Source organism: Trachypithecus francoisi, unplaced genomic scaffold (assembly GCF_009764315.1).
Source record: "Trachypithecus francoisi isolate TF-2019V2 unplaced genomic scaffold, Tfra_2.0 Lachesis_group2, whole genome shotgun sequence".
Taxonomy (NCBI): Eukaryota; Metazoa; Chordata; class Mammalia; order Primates; family Cercopithecidae; genus Trachypithecus; species Trachypithecus francoisi.
The window spans coordinates 138,646,284-138,665,992 of record NW_022681465.1 but is presented as its reverse complement, the minus strand read 5'-3'; the positions used below and the strand labels follow the sequence as shown (position 1 = coordinate 138,665,992).

The 19,709-nt window shown below is 49.9% G+C and overlaps 1 protein-coding gene across 3 annotated transcripts; it reads left to right on the top strand.

Moving 5' to 3' along the window:
• The first annotated feature begins 7,568 nt into the window (after window positions 1-7,568).
• On the top strand, window positions 7,569-19,078 carry CD74 (CD74 molecule). Of its 3 annotated transcripts, XM_033180593.1 has the most exons (9): window positions 7,628-7,939; window positions 13,424-13,596; window positions 13,788-13,861; window positions 14,420-14,482; window positions 15,573-15,668; window positions 15,976-16,063; window positions 17,412-17,603; window positions 18,101-18,163; window positions 18,477-19,078. In XM_033180593.1, the coding sequence occupies exons 1-9, from the start codon at window positions 7,815-7,817 to the stop codon at window positions 18,485-18,487; spliced, it is 885 nt and encodes a 294-aa protein (XP_033036484.1). In that variant the 5' UTR covers window positions 7,628-7,814; the 3' UTR covers window positions 18,488-19,078. The 3 variants fall into 3 exon arrangements, with proteins under 3 accessions (XP_033036485.1, XP_033036484.1, XP_033036486.1); XM_033180594.1 differs by lacking the exon at window positions 17,412-17,603 and having other exon boundaries at window positions 7,569-7,789; XM_033180595.1 differs by lacking the exon at window positions 17,412-17,603.
• Window positions 19,079-19,709: the final 631 nt, after the last annotated feature.

The window sequence follows — 19,709 nt, the reverse complement described above, 5'->3', positions numbered from 1 at the left end:
CTTTACACCACTTTCCAACAAAAAAAATTTTTTTCCATCTCCGTCCCCAACGCAATTTAAAACTTTTTCAGCTGGGCACGGTGGCTCACGCCTGTAATCCCAGCACTTTGGGAGGCCGAGGCAGATGGATCACCTGAGGTCAGGAGTTCGAGACCAGCCTGGCCAACATTGTGAAACCCCATCTCTACTAAAAAAAAAAAAAAAACACACACACGCAAAAATTAGCCAGTGGTGGTGGCAGGCGCCTGTAATCCCACCTACTTGGGAGGTGGAGGCAGGAGAATCACCTGAACATGAGGCAGAGGTTGCAGTGAGCCAAGATCACATCACTGCGCTCCAGCCAGAGCAAGCCTCCGTCTCAAAAAAAAAAGAAAGAAAGAAAGAAAGAAATCTAAAGTCATTCTGATTCCTAATCTTCTGATTCCTAATCCTTTGTATTTGTCTTGATTTTTCCTTTCTGGAAAATTGCAGAATCTTCTCTTTGTTCTTATTTGGCTGAAACTTCACAACAGCATGTCTTGCTGTGAAATTGCTTTCACACCTTGTCCTCAGTGCTCACTGGGCCTTTTCGGTTTGGAAATTCATGTCCTTGAGTTCTGGAAAATACATTGACTTATTTCACTGATGATTTCTTCCCCTCTATATTTTCTGTTCTCTATTTCTGGAACTTGGTATTTGGCTGTTGGGCCTCCTGGACTGGTGTTTAATTCTCTTATCTTTTCTGTCTGATTTTTAAATTTATCTTTGTGGTCTACACTTTGGGAGGTTTTATAAAAACACTTTATCTTCCATCTATTGGTTGTTTAATATCTTCCCTCAGATTTTAAATCTTCAAGAGCTGTGTTTTGTTCTTCTGTACTAATTAAACTTTTATAGCATCCTATTCTTGTTTCATGGGCACAGTGTCGTCCTTCTTCTCCCTAGGGCTATTAATGACAGTTCATTTCCTCCATAGTGCTTTTTTTTCTTTTTCCTATGTGATTGTTTTTTTCACTCTCTTTTATGTTAAGGGCTTTCTTTAGATGTCCCATGATTCTGGGTTATCTAAAAAACCTGATTGTCTAAGACAGCTGTGACCCATGAGTAGGGTTTATCCGCCGAGGGCTTCCTATAGGGGTATTCTGGCTGGGCTGTTTCATCAGGAAACTCCCAGTGTCACCGTCCTGAGGTCTTTTGTTCCTGGGATGGTCATGCTCCACAGAGAAGTATCTTCCAGGCTGTGGCTTGGGTGAAGGCCTGGCCTTCACATTGTGGGCAGGGGAGAACACTGGGCCTCTCAGCTTCAGTACCAGGCTCACATTCTCCACTGTGTCTGGGAAAGACACTTGCAGTTTTCCCTCAAGGAAGGGGATGGATGGCACTCGGAGAGGGAGAGGGCGTGGGTATTTCACTACCTTAGAAACAGATTTCCAAACTACCCTCCTCTTTTTAGCCCCACCTCTACTCACCACCCGGGTACCCGACATACCAGTTCCTGAGTCTGTTCTGACACGTAACTAGGTGGCTTCTCAGCTTTTCTAGCTGCAGGTTTGGGATGCAGTTTTTGGGGTGTCCACTAAGGGACTTAACACTTGCTCACCTGCTTTCCTGCTTCTAAAATTCTATTGTTTTCTCATCTCCTGTTCTCTTTGTTCTTGTAGATTTACACTTAAAACAACCTGTGATCATTTTAGTGACAAAAGCAAAGTGAGAGAGGAAGCAAAAGTAAATGTGTGCTCTTTCCATCATTAAAATCTTCAAAAAATGAGATCTAATTCATGTACCATAACTTTCACCCTTTAAAAATGGTGTAATTCAATGACTTTTTGTATATCCACAAAGTTGTGCAACCATCGTCACTATCTATTCTAGAATATTTTCATCACCCAAAAGGAAGCCCTATACCTGTTAGCAACCACTCCCCCTCCTTTCTTCCCCACAGCCCCCAGCAACCCCTGATCTGTATTTTGTCTCTATGGATTTGCCTATTTTGGGCATTTCTCATAAATGGAATCATACAATGTATGGCCTTTCGTGTCTGGCTTTTTTCACTTGGCATAATGTTTTCAAGATTCCTCCAGGTTGTGGTATGAATCAGCACTTCGTTATTTTTTAAAGTAATAGTTTTATTGCGTATTCATTCCTCTTTATGGCAGAATACTATTTCTTTGTATGGATATACCACATTTTGTTTACCCATTCATCAATTGAATATTTGGGTTGTTTCTACTTTTTTGATATTATGAATAATGGCCCTATTGCCCTATGAACATTCATTTGTGGGCAAATTTTTGTGTGGATATAAGACATCATTTGTCTGACTATGCAGAAAATAGCTTAATAAATATTTGAGCCAGGCACGGTGGCTCACGCCTGTAATCCCAGCACTTTGGGAGGCCGAGGCGGGTGGATCACGAGGTCAGGAGATCGAGACCATCCTGGCTAACACGGTGAAACCCCGTCTCTACTAAAAATACAAAAAAAAAAAAAAAAAAAAAAAAGCCGGGCGCAGTGGTGGTCGTCTGTAGTCCCAGCTACTCAGGAGGCTGAGGCTGGAGAATGGCATGAACCCGGGAGGTGGAGCTTGCAGTGAGCCGAGATCGCGCCACTGCACTCCAGCCTGGGGTGACAGAGCGAGACTCCATCTCAAAAAAAAAAAGAAAAAAGAAAAACAAAGGTGGGACATCTTGAAGTGGGGGTCCACAGGTCATGGGTGAATTTAAAGATTTTCTCATTTGTCATTGGTTAAGGACATGAACCTTTGTCTAAACATTTGGGGTCAGAAAAAATGAATGTTAGCTCTGGCCTGTGTGCATGACCTCTTCCAGGCCCCTCAGAAAGAAATTTATTTATTTTTAATTTTTAAAATTTATTATTTGTTGAGACAGGGGCTCGCTTTGTCACCCAGACTGGAGTTTAGTGGAGCAATCAGTGCTCACTGCAGCCTCAAACTCTTGGGCTCAAGTGATCCTTCTGCCTCAGTCTCCCATCTAGCTGGGACCACAGATACGTGCTGCCACACCTGGCTAATTAAATTTTGTTGTGTTTTGTTTTTGTAGAAATGGAGGTTGTGCTTTGTTGCCCAGGCTGGTCTTGAACTTTCTGGCCTCAAGCAATCCTTCCACCTTGGCCTCCCAAAGTGCTGAGGTTACAGGTGTGAGAGGAAGAAATTTAGTGCAAAGACTGGTGGTTAGAGTTTATTCCTCTGCTCCCCCTTGTCTGAGATCTATGTGCCAGTGGATGTGTTTGGTGGGGGTCTGGGTTTATGAAAAGCAATGCAAGGACATAAGTTAAGATGTTATCTTTAGTTTTTATAGGGAGCCAAATACACTGTGATTCTAACTGTTTTGGCTATTGTCTTAAGTTAGTATTACATTTTTGTTTATCAGCTTGCTCATTTACTTCTCAAGGCTAGCTAGGTGCCTGAAATACTTTTGAAGAAACTTAAGTTTCTTTTTCTTTTCTGTTCTTTTTTTTTTTTTCTCTTTAGAGGTGGTCTTACTCTGTCACCCAAGCTGCAGTACAGTGGCATCACTGCACCTCACTGAAGCCTGGACACTCAAGCCTCCAGGGATCCTCCTGCCTCAGCCTCCTGAGTAGCTGGGACTACAGACACATGCCACCACGCCTGGCTAATTTTAGAAAATTTTTTGTGGAGATGGGGTCTCACTATGTTGCCCAGGCTGGTCTTGAACTCCTGGCCTCAAGCGATCCTCCCACCCTGGACCTGTTAAGTGTTGGTATTACAGGTGTGAGCCACCATTTCTGGCCTATATTTTTCTCTGTTTTTATGTTGGTGGGGTGCTTGGCCAGCCCCTAAGAAGGCCCCTGCTCTGTCTCACAGCTATTTGAAACTGTATATTATTGTTAACTATAGCCATCCCACAGGGGTATAGAATAAACTTAGCCCTTCTATTTAGGTGCAATTTTGTATCCTTTTGCATCCCCATCCCTCCCTTCCCCCTACCCTTCGCAGCCTCTAGTATCCTCTGTTCTACTTTTCACTTCTATAAGTTGAACTTATTTTAGCTTCCACATATGAGTTAGAACATTCTGTGTTTAACTTTCTGTTCCTGGCTTATTTCACTTACAAAATGTCTCCAGTTCCATCCAGTTTCATATCTTCAGCATTTTCTATGGTGCGAGGCTCTGGCTAAATGCTTATTTAGTCTAACAGCTCTGTGAGGCTAGTATTACCATCCCTACATTACAAAGCAGAAAGCAAAATCAGAAAGGTTGAGGGGCCAGGCATGGGGGCTCACGCCTGTAATCCCAGCACTTTGGGAGGCTGAGGCGGGTGGATCACGAAGTCAGGAGATTGAGACCATCCTGGCTAACACAGTGAAATACCGTCTCTACTAAAAATACAAAAAATTAGCCAGGGGTGGTAGCGGGCACCTATAGTCCCAGCTACTCGGGAGGCTGAGGCAGGAGGATGGTGTGAATCCGGGAGGTGGAGCTTGCAGTAAGCCGAGATCATGCCACTGTACTCCAGCCTGGGCAACAGAGCGAGACTCCGTCTTAAAAAAAGAAAGAAAGAAAGAAAGGTTGAGGGACTGGCTCAGGGACTCGCTCAGGGACTCACATGCCTAGGATGTTTCTGACTTGGGATTTGAACTCAGGTCTGGCCATGTCAAAGGCTATGTCTGCTCTTCTCTCTCCTCCCAAAATACATATACTATCTCCTTTGACTCTTGAAATCCAAGTCTCATTGAACCTTCGAACCACAGTCTTAATTTACAAAAAAAATCTATTAATGCAAATTGTAAAGCACATACAATACATAAAGATTAATAAAACAGGCCGGGCGTGGTGGCTCAAGCCTGTAATCCCAGCACTTTGGGAGGCCGAGACGGGCGGATCACGAGGTCAGGAGATCAAGACCATCCTGGCTAACACGGTGAAACCCCATCTCTACTACTAAAAAATACAAAAACAGAAACTAGCCAGGCAAGGTGGTGGGCGCCTGTAGTCCCAGCTACTCGGGAGGCTGAGGCAGGAGAATGGCGTAAACCCGGGAGGCGGAGCTTACAGTGAGCTGAGATCCGGCCACTGCACTCCAGCCTGGGTGACAGAGCAAGACTCCGTCTCAAAAAAAAAAAAAAAAAAAGATTAATAAAACAAATACGGCATATGAAAGGAAACTTGTTTTGTTACACTCACAGCACTTCTGACACCAAATGTGTGGATTTTTTCTACACCAAAAACCAATGTTCTAACTCTCTGGACACCAGCTGGGCATCCTACAATTCAATTCCATTCAGACACTATCTGCCTGGGGTTAGCATCTGAACCCATAGGTTGAGGGCTCAGTCAGACAAGACTCATCCACTTCAGATGCCAATCCTAAGTCCTGGGCCTCCAGTACTTCTGATGATTTGGCTACAAATTGGGAGTTCCCACAACTCTCTCTTCATACTTGACAAATGGCTATAATGGCTCACAGAACTGAGAAGCACTTTACTTACTATGACCAGTTTATTATAAAGGATACAGATGAGCAGCTGATGAAGAGGTCCATAGCGTATGGCGAGCAGGAGGGGTCCTGAACACAGGAGCCTCTCTGTCCCTGTCCTTGTGGAGTTGGGGTGCACCACCCTCCTGGCACATGGATGTGTTCAGACGTCTACTTGAAAGCTCTCCAAACCTAGTTGTTTGGGATATTTATGCAAGTTCCATTATGTAGACATGGTTGGTTACATCACGGATTGAGCTCAACCTCCAACCCCTCTCTCCTCTCTGGAAGTCGGGGTGGGGTGGGTGGGGGTGAGGTCTGAAAGTCCCAACCCTCTCCTCACATGGCACCCAGCCCCCATCTGAAGCAAACTAGGGCCTTTCAGTCACCAGCATTTCCTGAATATATATAAAAAGACATTGTTCTCACTCTGGGGATACTTTTTTTTTTGAGACGGAGTCTCGCGCTGTTGCCCAGGCTGAAGTGCAGTGGCGCCATCTCACACCTCCGCCTTCAGGGTTCAAGCGATTCTCCTGCCTCAGCTTCTCGAGTAGCTGTGACTACAGGCACACACCAACATGTCCGGCTAATTTTTGTGTTTTTAGTAGCGGGCTTTCACTATGTTGGCCAGGCTGGTCTCGAGCTCCTGACCTCGTGATACCCCCACCTCGACCTCCCAAAGTGCTGGGATTACAGGCGTAAGCCACTGTGTCTGGTCTTTTTTTTGTTTGTTTGCTTGTTTCTGTTTTTGAGACAGAGTCTTGTTCTGTCACCCAGGCTGGAGTGCAGGGGTGCATTCTTGGCTCACTGCAGCCTCCGCCTCCCAGGTTCAAGCAATTCCCCTGCCTCAGCCTCCCAAGTAGCTGGGATTACAGGCATGTGCCACCACACCTGGCTAATTTTTATATTTTTTGTAGAGACAGGGTTTCACCATGTTGGCCAGGCAAGTCTCGAACTCCTGACCTCAAGTGATCCTCCCCCACTCAGCCTCCCAAAGTGCTGGGATTACAGGTGTGAGCCACCACACCCAGCCTTATTCTGGAGATTCTATGGTTCTTAGTGGTCCTTGAGTCAGGAACCAGGGACAGAGACCAGAGACGTTTTTCACTATGTCACAGCGCAGGAGCCTTGTCAACACAGTCCCATTCCCCCAGGCACCCTTTCCCAGGCCCTCTTGCCTCCCAGCACAGGCCCCCATTCTCCTGGATCTGAACCACACAAGGAGGCAGAGGGGTAGAGTGGTTAAATTTGCAGGCTCCACCACTTTCTGGAGGTGTGATCCTGGACAAGAGCCCCCGTGTCCCTATCTGTCAATGGAGATGATGAAACCCTCCTCAAAGGGCCTCCGTAAAGATCACAGGAAACAAAGCATGGACAACGTGCCTGGCACGAAGGAAACCTTAGTGCGTGGAGGCAAGTCTGAGTGCCGGAGCCTTAAAACCACGGACTGTCAGGTTTGAAGGAAACCCAAATAGTCCTCTTTAAAGCCCTGCGGATTTTAGTTAAAGGTAAAAGGTTAAAACCCAGGAGTACCCTCTGCCCCTCCTCTCTGCCTTGATCAGTTCAGAAGCAGAGCTCAGAGGATCCTGAATCAGACTTGACTCTTTCCACACGCTTATCTTCCTACACTTCCAGCCCTTTGGAACCCTGAAGATATCCTCTTCTCTGTCCTGTCACTCTATGGGACTTATGGCTCTTTGTTAAAATACTATTTAAGCAAGGCCCCTAAACCACTGCCTTGAGAGAGAAATACTTCTCAACTGAGGCCGCTACTGCATAATGGGTTCAGCATGTGTTAATAAACGTTGGCTGGTTTTTCTTTTGTTAACTTGACTTTTGTTTTCAGGGGAGTATCTCAACTAAGAATCTAAACAGGGAAAGAAAAGAAATGTTTTCACCCCTGCAGGTAGTCCAAACTTCCTCCCGCATGTTTGAGACAACATAATGGAGGCCAGAGAAGAGGACCTGTCTGAGCTCACTGAAGGTGCACAGCCCCTTTCTGCACCCACTCATCTGTGGGTGAGAAGGGGAGACAGACAAAGGTGTCCTCTGATTCAAAGTGCTTTCCTGTCTAGGGAGTGGACATATGCCTGTTTCTTCAAACATTCAAAGAGCCTTATGAATCCAAAGGCCTGCCCAGAAACAAGTGATGAGGGCCCTGGGCAGCCAATGGGATCGTGCTGGCCTTTCTACCTGCCTGGGGAGCCCCCCCGCCCCACATCCTGCCCCTCAAAAGGCAGCTTCACCAAAGTGGGGTATTTCCAGCCTTTGTAGCTTTCACTTCCACATCTACCAAGTGGGCGGAGTGGCCTCCTGTGGACGAATCAGATTCCTCTCCAGCACCAACTTTAAGAGGTGAGCCAGGGGTTCAGGGTCCCAGATGTACAGGAGCAGTAGGAGGAGCTGTCAGGAAGATCAGAAGCCAGTCATGGATGACCAGCGCGACCTGATCTCCAACAATGAGCAACTGCCCATGCTGGGCCGGCGCCCTGGAACCCCGGAGAGGTATGTGTGAGCACCAGGAAAGGGCACACAAATCCTGGACTGCAGAGCCGTGCGCATGTGCTGGGAAGAAGCACTGGCCGGGAGTCACAGGAAAGAGGGATTCAGGCTCTGATTCTAACATTGACTTTTTGGGTGATTTTGAGCAAGTCTTTGGCCTGCTTTGGGCTCCGGCTCCCTCTCTTGTCAAATGAAGGGGTTCCTTTAAGAGCAGGAGTTTGTAACTTTCCTTGCATCAGACCCCCTCCTTCTGAAAAGCAGAAGAGAGCCTGGGTTCTCTCCCTAGAGTTTCACATGCTATCCAGGGGCTTTGAGACCCCACTGAAGCTGGGCCGTGAATGCTAGGTTAAAGGCCTTGGACCAGGCTGCACGTGGCGGCTCTCGCCTGTAATCCCAGCACTTTGGGAGGTTGAGGCAGGCAGATCAGCTGAGGCCAGGAGTTCGAGACCAGCCTGGCCAACATGTTGAAACCCCGTCTCTACTAAAAATACAAAAATTAGCCAGGCATGGTGGTATACACCTGTAGTCCCAGCTACTTGGGAAGCTGAGGCATGAGAATTACTTGAACCTGGGAGGCAGAGGTTGCAATGGTTGCAGTGAGCCAAGATCGTGCCACTGTACCCCACCCTGGGCAACAGAGTGACACTCTATCTCAAAAAAATAATAAATAGATAAAATAAAAATAAAGACCTTGGACCAGATTTTGAAAATGTTCAAGATCCCAGTGGAGAAACAGAGTTTCTAAAAGAGGATGGTAGAAGCAGTTCTTCACAGAGGATTTCCCTCCTAATTACCACGGATCAGGGGAATGATAGTTGCAGGTGTCTACAGAGTAGATGGAGACGTTCTGCCATCACAGAAGGGATTGTGAGATGTTGGGGGCAGGCAAGAAAGGAGGGACAGGCTTTGGTTAAATTTCTGGAGGGGGCTCAGGGTTGATCGGGGTCATGTCCTTTCCTGTGCCCCTCTCCCTTGCAGCCAGAGGCCAGCACAGCCATCCAGAGGACCCCAGGCCCCACTTCCCAGCCCCAAAATAGCCTCACCCATGTGTTTCCCTCAAAAAGGGCTAGAAGGCTGTTACCCCAATGGCCCTGCTACTCCAATCTTCAAAAAGTAATTTGCGATCTACAGGGACTTACAGCTAGGTGTGATGTCAGCTGTTGCCAGGCAGAAAGGGGTTTGGGAGAGCCCTGCAGAGATGTTATGACAAGCTATGTTCTGGGGAACAAGGTAACCCACTGCAGACCATTAGAGCTGTGGCCTGTGAAAACCCCAGGGAATCTCATGGCAAGGAGGGCAGACTCTTTTCTGAGGAATGGATTCTGGTCTAGGCCACGCGTGACCTTGGATAAATCACTGCCTCTCCCTGAGTCTCAGTAATAATATAATAGCTACAATAGTTCTCATCCACTGTGTACCTGTCACCAGGCCTCAGCCACTGTTAGTTAGTACTATGATTATTTGCGGGACACATATGTAAGGGCTAAACTCAATGTTAATTCTTACAGTCACCCTATGAATCAGGTACTTTTGTTGTCCCTTTTTACAGAAGAGGAAATTGAGGCTCACAGTGGTAAGTGACTTACCCAAGAAATCATAGCTAGTGAGTGGTTGGAGGCAGAATTTGAACCAGGACTAGTCTGACATCAAAGTGTGAGCTCACTCCTCCATCTGGCCCCCTTTCAGAGGTGCATTTTGTGGGGAGGGGAGGTGGGACCCCTCTGAGCTCCAACCACTCAGTGATTTACACACCCAGTTGGGCTCAGTGTTCAGAGTGCATGTCCCCTTGTTTTCCCTTTATTCAGTTACTGCTTCTAAAGCTGGCCATGTGTGCTTAGGCCATTCCAGACTGGAGCCTGTTTTGGAGGCTTTTCTGAATGCTTCTGCCTGGCAACAGCTGTGTCATGATTCCTGCTAGCTCTGGTTGGCTCCTGACTTTGGCTTTTATTTTTATTTTATTTTATTTTTAAATTGCAGAAGAAGGTAGTATAAATGAGGAAATAAAGAGGGGGGTGACAAGAGTTGGCACTCTACCAGAACCAGGGGACAGGCGTTCAAGATGCATAAAGAGGAAGAAAAGCAGATGCTAAACTTAACTACAAACTCCCTGAGAATCGCACTGAGTGTAATTTATTTATAGAGTGCTAACAATGTGCTAGGTGTGGAGCCAAGAGCTTTACCCTCATCATCTTATTGAACGTAACAGCCTTGGAGCAGATGTTTTACCCGATTTTACTCACACAGAGGGTAAAGCAACTTAGATGGTCCCAGAACTAACGGACTCCAGAGCCAGGATTCCAATCCAGGTTATGTGGTCTCGTCTTCAGGGTGAATCTCTAGATTCTTAGGCCTCCTGAGGAACTGTGGGGCAGACAGGGGAAGGTACTTTCCCATGTCGCGTGTGGGAGGTAGAGCTGGGGCTAGAATTGGGTGTGGGGTTGCAGAAGCACTGAACAGGTGGAGGATGAGGCTGGAGAGCCTGAACCCAGGCCAGGCTACCCCTGTTCCTTAGTAAGGCCAAGAAGTAGAATTTGTTTTCTTTTCCTGTCTAGTCTCCCCACTTTCCCCGCCCCCGTGTCGGGTTTTTGCTGTTTCCTTCTAGAATAACTCTCCCTTGGGCGGGGCCTTACCCCAGAAAGCACAGACTGACACGCAGCAAGCCAATGAGAATGAGACAGTCTGTGATGTCATGAGTTACTAGGCAGAAGGGACTCCTGGAGCTTCCTAAACCATCCTTGCTGGTTGCTGGAGCAGGCAGGGTGCAGCCTCATCCTGGCAGTCCGCAATGGGTCTGTCTTAGTCCATTTTGTGCCGCTTTAACAGAATACAACAGACTGTGTAATTTACAAAAAAAAAAAAAAAAAAGAAAAACCGCAGAAAATTATTTCTCACAGTTCTGAAGCGGCTTTCTTTTTTTTGTTTTTTGTTTTGTTATGTTTTTTGAGACAGAGTCTCACTCTGTCCCCCAGGATGGAGTGCACTGGCACAATCTCAGCTCACTTTATATACACACACACACACACACACACATATATATACATGTGTGTGTGTGTGTTTTTTGTTTTTTGTTTTTTTTTGAGATGGAATCTCACTCTGTTGCCCAGGCTGGAGTGCAATGACATGATCTCAGCTCACTGCAACCTTCACCCTCCAGGTTCAAGTGATTCTCCTGCCTCAGCCTCCCGAGTAGCTGGGATTACAGGTGCTCACCACCACGCCTGCTTAATTTTTTTTTTTTTTTTTTTTGAGACGGAGTCTAGCTCTGTCGCCCAGGCTGGAGTGCAGTGGCGCGATCTCGGCTCACTGTAAGCTCCGCCTCCCGGGTTTACGCCATTCTCCTGCCTCAGCCTCCCGAGTAGCTGGGACTACAGGCGCCCGCCATCTCGCCCGGCTAGTTTTTTGTATTTTTTAGTAGAGACGGGGTTTCACCGTGTAGACCAGGATGGTCTCGATCTCCTGACCTCGTGATCCACCGTCTCGGCCTCCCAAAGTGCTGGGATTACAGGCTTGAGCCACCGCGCCCGGCCTCGCCTGGTTAATTTTTGTATTTTTGGTAGAGACAGGGTTTCGCCAATGTTGGTCAGGCTGGCCTGGAACTCCTGTCCTCAGGTGATCCACCAGCCTTGGCCTCCCAAAGTGCTGAGATTACAGGCGTGAGCCACCGCACCTGGCCCACACCAGGCTAACTTTTGTATTTTTAGTAGAGACAGGGTTTTACCACGTTGGCCAGGCTGGTCTCGAACTCCTGACCTCTGGTGATCTGCCTGTCTCTGCCTCCTAAAGTGGGATTACAGGTGTGAGCCACCGCACCCGGCCTAGCTTGCTTGCTGCCTTCCTTCCTTCCCTCCCTCCCTCTTTCTTTTCTTTTCTTTTTTTTCTTTTTTCTTTTCTTTGAGGCAGAGTCTCCTTCTGTCACCCAGGCTGGAGTACAGTGGTGCGATCTCAGCTCACTGCAACCTCCGCCTCCGGGGTTCAAGTAATTCTGCCACCTCAGCCTCCTGACTAGCTGGGATTAGAGGTGCATGCCACCATGCCTGGCTAAGTTTTTTGTATTTTTTGTAGACAAGATTTTGCCATGTTGGCCAGACTGGTCTCGACCTCCTGGCCTCAAGTGATCCATCCACCTCGGCCTCCCAAAGTGCTGGAATTACAGGCGTGAGTCACCACGCCCAGCCTGGTGAGGGGCTTCCTTGATGTGTCCTCACATGGTGGAAGGCAGAAGGGCAAGAGAGAACCAACTCCTGTCAAGCCCTCTTACAGGGCACCTAATCCCATTCATGAGGGAGAAGACTTTGTGGCCAGATCACCTCCCAACACCTTCATGTTGGCAACACCTAGACTAGGGTCCTAGTAGTCCCACCTCTGGGGTTGTCAAAGAACAGATCAGAAAATCCCAGGGTGCAGGGGCAGGATCCTTACATCCCCTGTACTGTAACATATGCATGCACCCCCAAAATCGCATCCAAGGCCCACAGATACAAGGGCTCGCTGAGGTCTGAGGGTCTGGATGGTGAGTCTAGGGAGCATGAGAAATTCATCCAGGCCACACAGGCTTAGGCACCTATACTCCTGCCCATTCCCTGCAGGGTGGATATTACCATTTGAAATACTTTGGCCCTTGTATTGAGTTCTTGCTTAAAAGAAGAAACCGCCAAATTCTAGAATCGCAGAGGTGGGGGCACCTATATGACAAATGAGGGAACAGAGCCACAGAGATTGGCAGGGACATGCTCAAAGACATGGAGAGCCTGGGCAGAGGATGGTCCCAGAGTGGGTGGTGCCTGGCCCTGCTTCAGCCTGACATTGTCCAAGGCTCCCCCAACCCACTCCTAAAATGGCCAGGCCCCACTTCTTCTCAGGTGGGCCACATTTTCTGCTGTCCTGGTCCCACTTCCTTTCCTTTTCTCCTTAAATCTGATTTCACTGTGAGGGTGGGAGGTGGGGCAGAGGGGTGAAAACTCCCTTCCCCTTACTTGGTAAGCACATACAATCTTTTTTTTTTTTTTTTGTCCATTAAAACAAATAACATACTTGGTTGATCCTGCTAGCAGAAAAACAAAACAAAACAAAAACCAAACCCGTTCCCCTTGAGGGCAGCCCTGATCCTCGGGAGAGCTGCATGGCAAAGGGAGCCTGGGGAGACCCCCCCCCACCTTAACCCCTCATCGCACAGGCAGGACACCAAGGTCCAGAGAGGACAAGGAGCATGCTTCTTTGCTCTTCTCTGTTCAAGTGAGGCCTGTGGCAGCTGCAGGGTCTCTGCCAGGGAGGACTTCAGGCACATCGATGGTTGGAAGGAGGGGCAGGGTGAGGTCTTCAAGCTGCATTTCCATAGGCAGCTTATTGTTGGTGCTTCAAGTGCATTGTTTGTTAGGGGTGGCTTAGGGGGCTGATTGAGATGGGGGTATACATTTCCCCATTCCTAGCCAGCCCTTGGGGAGAACCACTGTGGATCCTCCTCTGACCTATCCTCCCCACCTCCCACAGCAAGTGCAGCCGCGGAGCCCTGTACACAGGCTTTTCCATCCTGGTGACTCTGCTTCTGGCTGGCCAGGCCACCACCGCCTACTTCCTATACCAGCAGCAGGGCCGGCTGGACAAACTGACAGTCACCAGCCAGAACCTGCAGCTGGAGAACCTGCGCATGAAGCTTCCCAAGCGTGCGTACACCCCTACGTCCTGACACCCCCCACCTCCCACTGTCGCTCACCTCAGAGACCCCCATCCCTGCACCCAGCTGGGTCCACTGTCCTCTCTCTCCGGTTTGGAATTCCAGCCCTTCCTCATCTGGGTCTGATACTCTCCTCCCTGGTCACTGGGGCCACACTTATCCTTGTTCCTGTCCCCACAGCTCCCAAGCCTGTGAGCAAGATGCGCATGGCAACCCCGCTGCTGATGCAGGCGCTACCCATGGGAGCCCAGGGGGTAAGGACAGCCCCAGGGTGGTGGGAGGGGCAAGGTTATCCTACCTGGATGGAGGACAGTGCCAAGGGGAGGGGCAGGGAGGAGAGCCCAGCTGGGGAGGGGTCCTGACTGCTGCGGGAGGCACAGTGCCTGTCTCAGGAAGAATAGGGCTCCCAGGTGTGGAAGGCACAGGTGAAGAGTCTCTTGGCGCCATCCCTGGGAGGAAGGCTCAGCCCTCTACAGTTTACAAAGTGCTTCTCATTTCCTATAGCACCTTACTGTCCTCTCCCATTCTCAAAGACCTTGCTATCATGCATTGACAGTATTTATATTCACAATACTGTGCTGTGGACAAAACCCTAGGCAAGAAAGCTTATGCCAGTTTGACCAATGAGGACATTGAGGCAGAAAGCTAAAGTGACTTGCTAGAGCTCTCATGTTTGCAAGTGGCAGAGATGGAACCACTGACCAAGTGCCTGGGATTCCAGTCTTTTACCTAGATCCCAGCAACTGGCTCCTGCTCCATACCCCCTGCTCCAGGGACCAGCGCTGGTAACTTTCTGTTCCTTCCTCCCACAGCCCATGCAGAATGCCACCAAGTATGGCAACATGACAGAGGACCATGTGATGCACCTGCTCCAGGTGAGTGCAGGGAGCTAGCCGGGTGACCCTGCCTGCCCACGCAGGACCCTGGCCAGGTCGAGCTCGAAGGCCTGTATATCTGGCTCAGGGCAGATTTTCAACAAGTACTCTCTGGATTACTGAATACAAGGGTGACCCTTAAATGTTATATGTAGTCTGGCCTCTCCGCATTTTTGAGATAAACAGGCTTGGCTGGGCGCAGCGGCTCATAACTGTAATCCCAGCACTTTGGGAGGCCGAGGCGGGTGGATCACCTGAGGTCAGGAGTTTGAGACCAGCCTGGCCAACATAGTGAAAGTCTATGCTAAAAATACAAAAATTAGCCGGGTGTGGTGGCAGGCACCTGTAATCCCAGCTACTCGTAATCCCAGCAGCTACTCAGGGGGTTGAGGGAGGAGAATCACTTTAATCCAGGAAGTGCAGTGAGTTGAGATCATCACACCACTGCACTCTAGCCTGGGTGACAGAGTGAGACTCCATCTCAAAAAAATAAAAATAAAAATAAAAAAGGAAACTGAGGCTCAAAGCTTGGAAGTGACTTGCTCAAGACACCCGTAGTTTTGGTTTTTCCTCCCCAAATTTGTACCGCATGTCTATTCTGTGCCCGCACTGTGCAAGGCTCTGGGCCCACAATGGGGAGCAACTGGATCCAGCTCCTGAAGCCATGGGGATCCCAGGCTAGTGTGGGAGGCAGACAAGTGACCAGGTGATGACAGAAGTGCAGGGGGCTTTGTGAAGAAAGAGACAGAGGACTCAACCTAGCTGGGGGCAGTCAAGGTTGGGTCCTCACCTGGAGCAGGTGAGTCCTGAAAGCTGAGCAGCCATCCACAGGGAGGACACTGGGGCTTGTTGGTAGAGCTTGCCTGGAGTCTGGAACTGGACTTGCAACCCTGCAGTCTTGTAGCTGAACAGCTGGATTGCCCTTACCCCTTCCCTCCCCTCCCATCATGGCTGAAGTCCAGGGTTTAGGCTTGGTGCGGCTCTGGTCCATTCCTCAGAATGGAAGATCAAGGGAACATGGGCTACACATTTCACACTGCCTGCCAGGGAGCCCTTTTTGAACCATCCTTCCTGCTCTGCCACCCTGTAGAATGCTGACCCCCTGAAGGTGTACCCGCCGCTGAAGGGGAGCTTCCCGGAGAACCTGAGACACCTTAAGAACACCATGGAGACCTTGGACTGGAAGGTCAGCAGGTTCCCCTGCATGGGAACTGTCTCTTTCCTCTGATGTCTAGGGCAGGGCTGGGAGAGGTGGGGTGAGGGTGGGCTGGGGAAGCCATTCTCAGGAAGCTGAAGGGGTTTACCAGCACTTCTAAAACCTGGAGGCTGCAGTGTGTGGGGCTCAGCCCCATGGGCCTTTAAGAGGCTGCAGCTGGACCTGGGTGTCGGGGTCCTATTTGGCCCTGCATGTTTCTGTCCCCAGGGGCAAAGCCAGGCAGTGTAGGGGCTTGGTGGTGGCTACTGAACCTGACCTCCACCTCTATCCCTATTAGGTCTTTGAGAGCTGGATGCACCATTGGCTCTTGTTTGAAATGAGCAGGCACTCCTTGGAGCAAAAGCCCACTGAGGCTCCACCAAAAGGTACAGGGAGTCGGAGCTTTAGGGTGCAAGGGCTTCTCGACCCTCGGGGCTCTCCTGGAGCTGCTGAGGCCGGGGCCTCCAGCACTCCCTGGTTCCGGCGCCGCGGAATCTCCCACCCTCTCAGCTCTCACTTCTCTCTCCTGTCTGTTCCTTCTTGGTTTGGCTGTCCCCCGCCCCCGACTCACCCCCATCTTGTGTAAGGGTTCCTAAGGACCCACAGAGGCCTGTCACCACAGGGTACAGGGGACCTCTCTCATGGAGGATGGTACAGCACAGGGGGCCTGGGGCAGAACCCGCCTGAAACACCGCAGGAAGGAATCCTCGTAATGACCTTGCCCCAGCGCTGCCCACAACCCAGTGAGGGCGCCAAGGTCACAGCTGCTGACAAGAGAACTCTGGGCATTTCCCACCTCACGGACAACGCAGACTAGGATGTTTTTAGCCCCAAAGCCAGAATGCTGTTTCTATCCCGGTGCTGCCTCTAATTTGCTATGTAACTCTGGACAAGTTTTCTTCCCTCTGGGATTCAGGGTCTTGAAGTAGAAGGTCAAAGGGCCACCCTGGCCGGGGCCTCAGTTTCTGCATCAGATTCCTAGAAGACACCTTACATGCTACCTCCAACAACTCCTAGCTGATGCTTAAACCCCTCTAAGACATCTCCAACACATGGTAACCCCCATTTCTCTGCTTGGGAACTCTCAGCAACAGGAAGCTTAGACTTACCAAGGAGCCCATCGCTTTTCTCTAGAATCAGAATCAAAGTGCAATTCCAAACTATAATGGTGTTTTTCTTTTGTTTTTTTTTCGAGATGGAGTCTGGCTCTGTCGCCCAGGCTAGAGTGCAGTGGTGCGATCTCAGCTCACTGCAACCTCAGCCTCCTGGGTTCAAGCAATTCTCCTGCCTCAGCCTCCTGAGTAGCTAGGATTACAGGCATGGCCATCACGCCCAGCTAATTTTTGTATTTTTAGTAGAGACGGGGTTTCACCATGTTGGTCAGGCTGGTCTCGAACTCCTGACCTCAAGTGACCCGCCCACCTCGGCCTCCCAAAGTGCTGGGATTATAGGCATGAGCCACTGTGCCCGGCCCAAAACTGTAATGGGCTTTGAGTGTCAGAAGAAACCATCAACTTCTGAGGTGAATTGGACACATGGCCATTCACTTCCTTTTTGCTCTCAGACCTTGTTGGTCTAGGCCTCAGTTTTCCCATCCGTGTGATGGCTGGAGTAAAGCCATTTGGGAAGAAGGCATTAGGCCCACAGCAGTGGCGTGTGGGGCTCTAGCTCTAGCGCAGACCCTGGTTCAGAGCTCACTCACTCACTGTGTCCTCATCATGCCTGTCGCTTCAGTACTGACCAAGTGCCAGGAAGAGGTCAGCCGCATCCCTGCTGTCCACCCGGGTACATTCAGGCCCAAGTGCGACGAGAACGGCAACTATCTGCCGCTCCAGTGCTATGGGAGCACCGGCTATTGCTGGTGTGTCTTCCCCAACGGCACAGAGGTCCCCAACACCAGAAGCCGCGGGCACCAGAACTGCAGTGGTAAGCAGTTGCACTGTGCCAGTGTCAGAGGACCAGGAAGGACTAGGAAGGTTGAGGGGCAAGAGGTCCCCTCTGAAGCTCATGGGACCAGGACACCCGGGATGGCAGCTCCTGGAGGCAGTGACGTAGTCATGCATCCAGCCCCTTATCCATCCACCCATCTGTGCGTTCCTATTTGTCCATTTGTCATCTCTCCTCTTACATCCACTCATCTATTTGTTCACTTACCCGTCAGTCCTTTCATCTGTGAATTTCATCCATCCACGCACCATCCTCTAGCAAGCAGGAGTCCTACAGGCCCACCCATCTCATTTCATCACCCTCTTCTCACTCAAGCCGCCATTACACCTCTTCGTTGCCGCTTGCAGCTGTCCTTCCCTGGGCACCTGCTTTCCCAGGCACTAAGCCTGCGGCTAGGTGGGAAGCACTGCCCTCAGGTATCTTGGGTCAGGTAGGCTGCACTTCAAGTGACAAATGGACTTGCTGCTCCTTTGCAGAGTCACTGGAACTGGAGGACCCGTCTTCTGGGCTGGGTGTGACCAAGCAGGATCTGGGCCCAGGTAAGGGCCCTGCAGAGGGGCATCTGGTCACCAGCAGCTCATCCCCAGCGGGCTCAGCTCCTTTGTGCGCAGGTGAAGGAGTGTGATGCTGGGCCACTCTCCAACATCCCTGGAATGTCCATTTCACAGATGAAGGAACAGGGTTGGGGGGCTCTAGGGAGTTATACAAATCCATGATGGTCATTACTTGGACCCAAGCAGGGGGCAGGGGAGGGTGGGCACTCCTCAACTGCTCTGCAGGTCCAGGATGTTAGGAAGGGGCAGAGACAACACATGGGGGACCTCAACCTCAACCTGCTGCTTCTTTCTCCAGTCCCCATGTGAGAGCAGCAGAGACGGTCTTCAACATCCTGCCGGCCCTGCACAGCTACAGCTTTCTTGCTCCCTTCGGTCCCCAGCCCCTCCCCCATCTCCCACCCTGTACCTCATCCCATGAGACCCTGGTGCCTGGTTCTTCGTCACCCTTGGAAACGAAAAACCAAGTCGGAACAGCAGATAACAATGTAGCAAGGCTCTGCTGCCCAACCTCCATTTGTCAACAGGGGCATGAGGTCCCGGGAGGTGGCCAAAAGCTAGACGGAACCCCATTCCTAACATCATGGCAGCCTCCAACACAAGGCTCTGAGATCTGGGCTCATGGACAAGGTGGGAAGGCACAGGAAGAAGGGATAACCCTACCCCCAGCTGGACAGGCTGACTGTCCTTTCCCCTCTGGCCTTTGGCCTCGGCTTTTCTAGCCTATTTACCTGCAGGCTGAGCCACTCTCTTCCCTTTCCCCAGCATCACTCCCCAAGGAAGAGCCAAGATTTTCCACCCATAATCCTTTCTGCTGACCCCTAGTTCCCTCTGCTCAGCCAAGCTTGTATTAGCTCTCAGGGCCATGGTTCATGTTAGAATAAAAGGTAGTAAGTAGAACACTCTGGCTCCTGGCTCTTCTGTTGGGATCTAGTTCATTTATCCTAAAGAGGTAACTAAAGATGCTAAATTCAGTCACTTAGGTGGGAGAATACAGCCCAAGGAACCCAGAGATGCCTGGGGGACCTGCAGTCTTTGGACACAGATATACTTGATTACATGTTTAACACACACGAACACTCTTTACTTCCAAAAAGAAATAGGCTCTTGCCTAGTTTAAGCACAAGCTCTTCTTGGTACAGCTTTCATTTTCCTATGTCCCCAATTTCATTTCTATACTAAGAACAGTGCGAATGTGATGACAGATGGCAACCGAAACAGGGCCTCCGTGTCAGGATGGACAGGAAGTAGGGGACTGTGGAAGACTGGGCGCCCATGCCCTACCTAAGGGGCTGACTGCTACTCGGCTCTATCTGGTTGCTGCCAGGATGGAGCACAGCCCCCACTGCCAGATGTTGTCTTTTTAAGAGGAGCCAGAAATCAAGAACTGCCGTGTTTTCTGCACTGCCTCTGGCTCTTTCCAGCACGAGGCTAAAAGCTTTGGAGACAGCTCCAGGACCCCTGGTGTTCCATATGGCTCTGGGCCCAGGGAAGTGGGCTTCTGCATTTCCAGCCCGGAGCAGCAGACCAC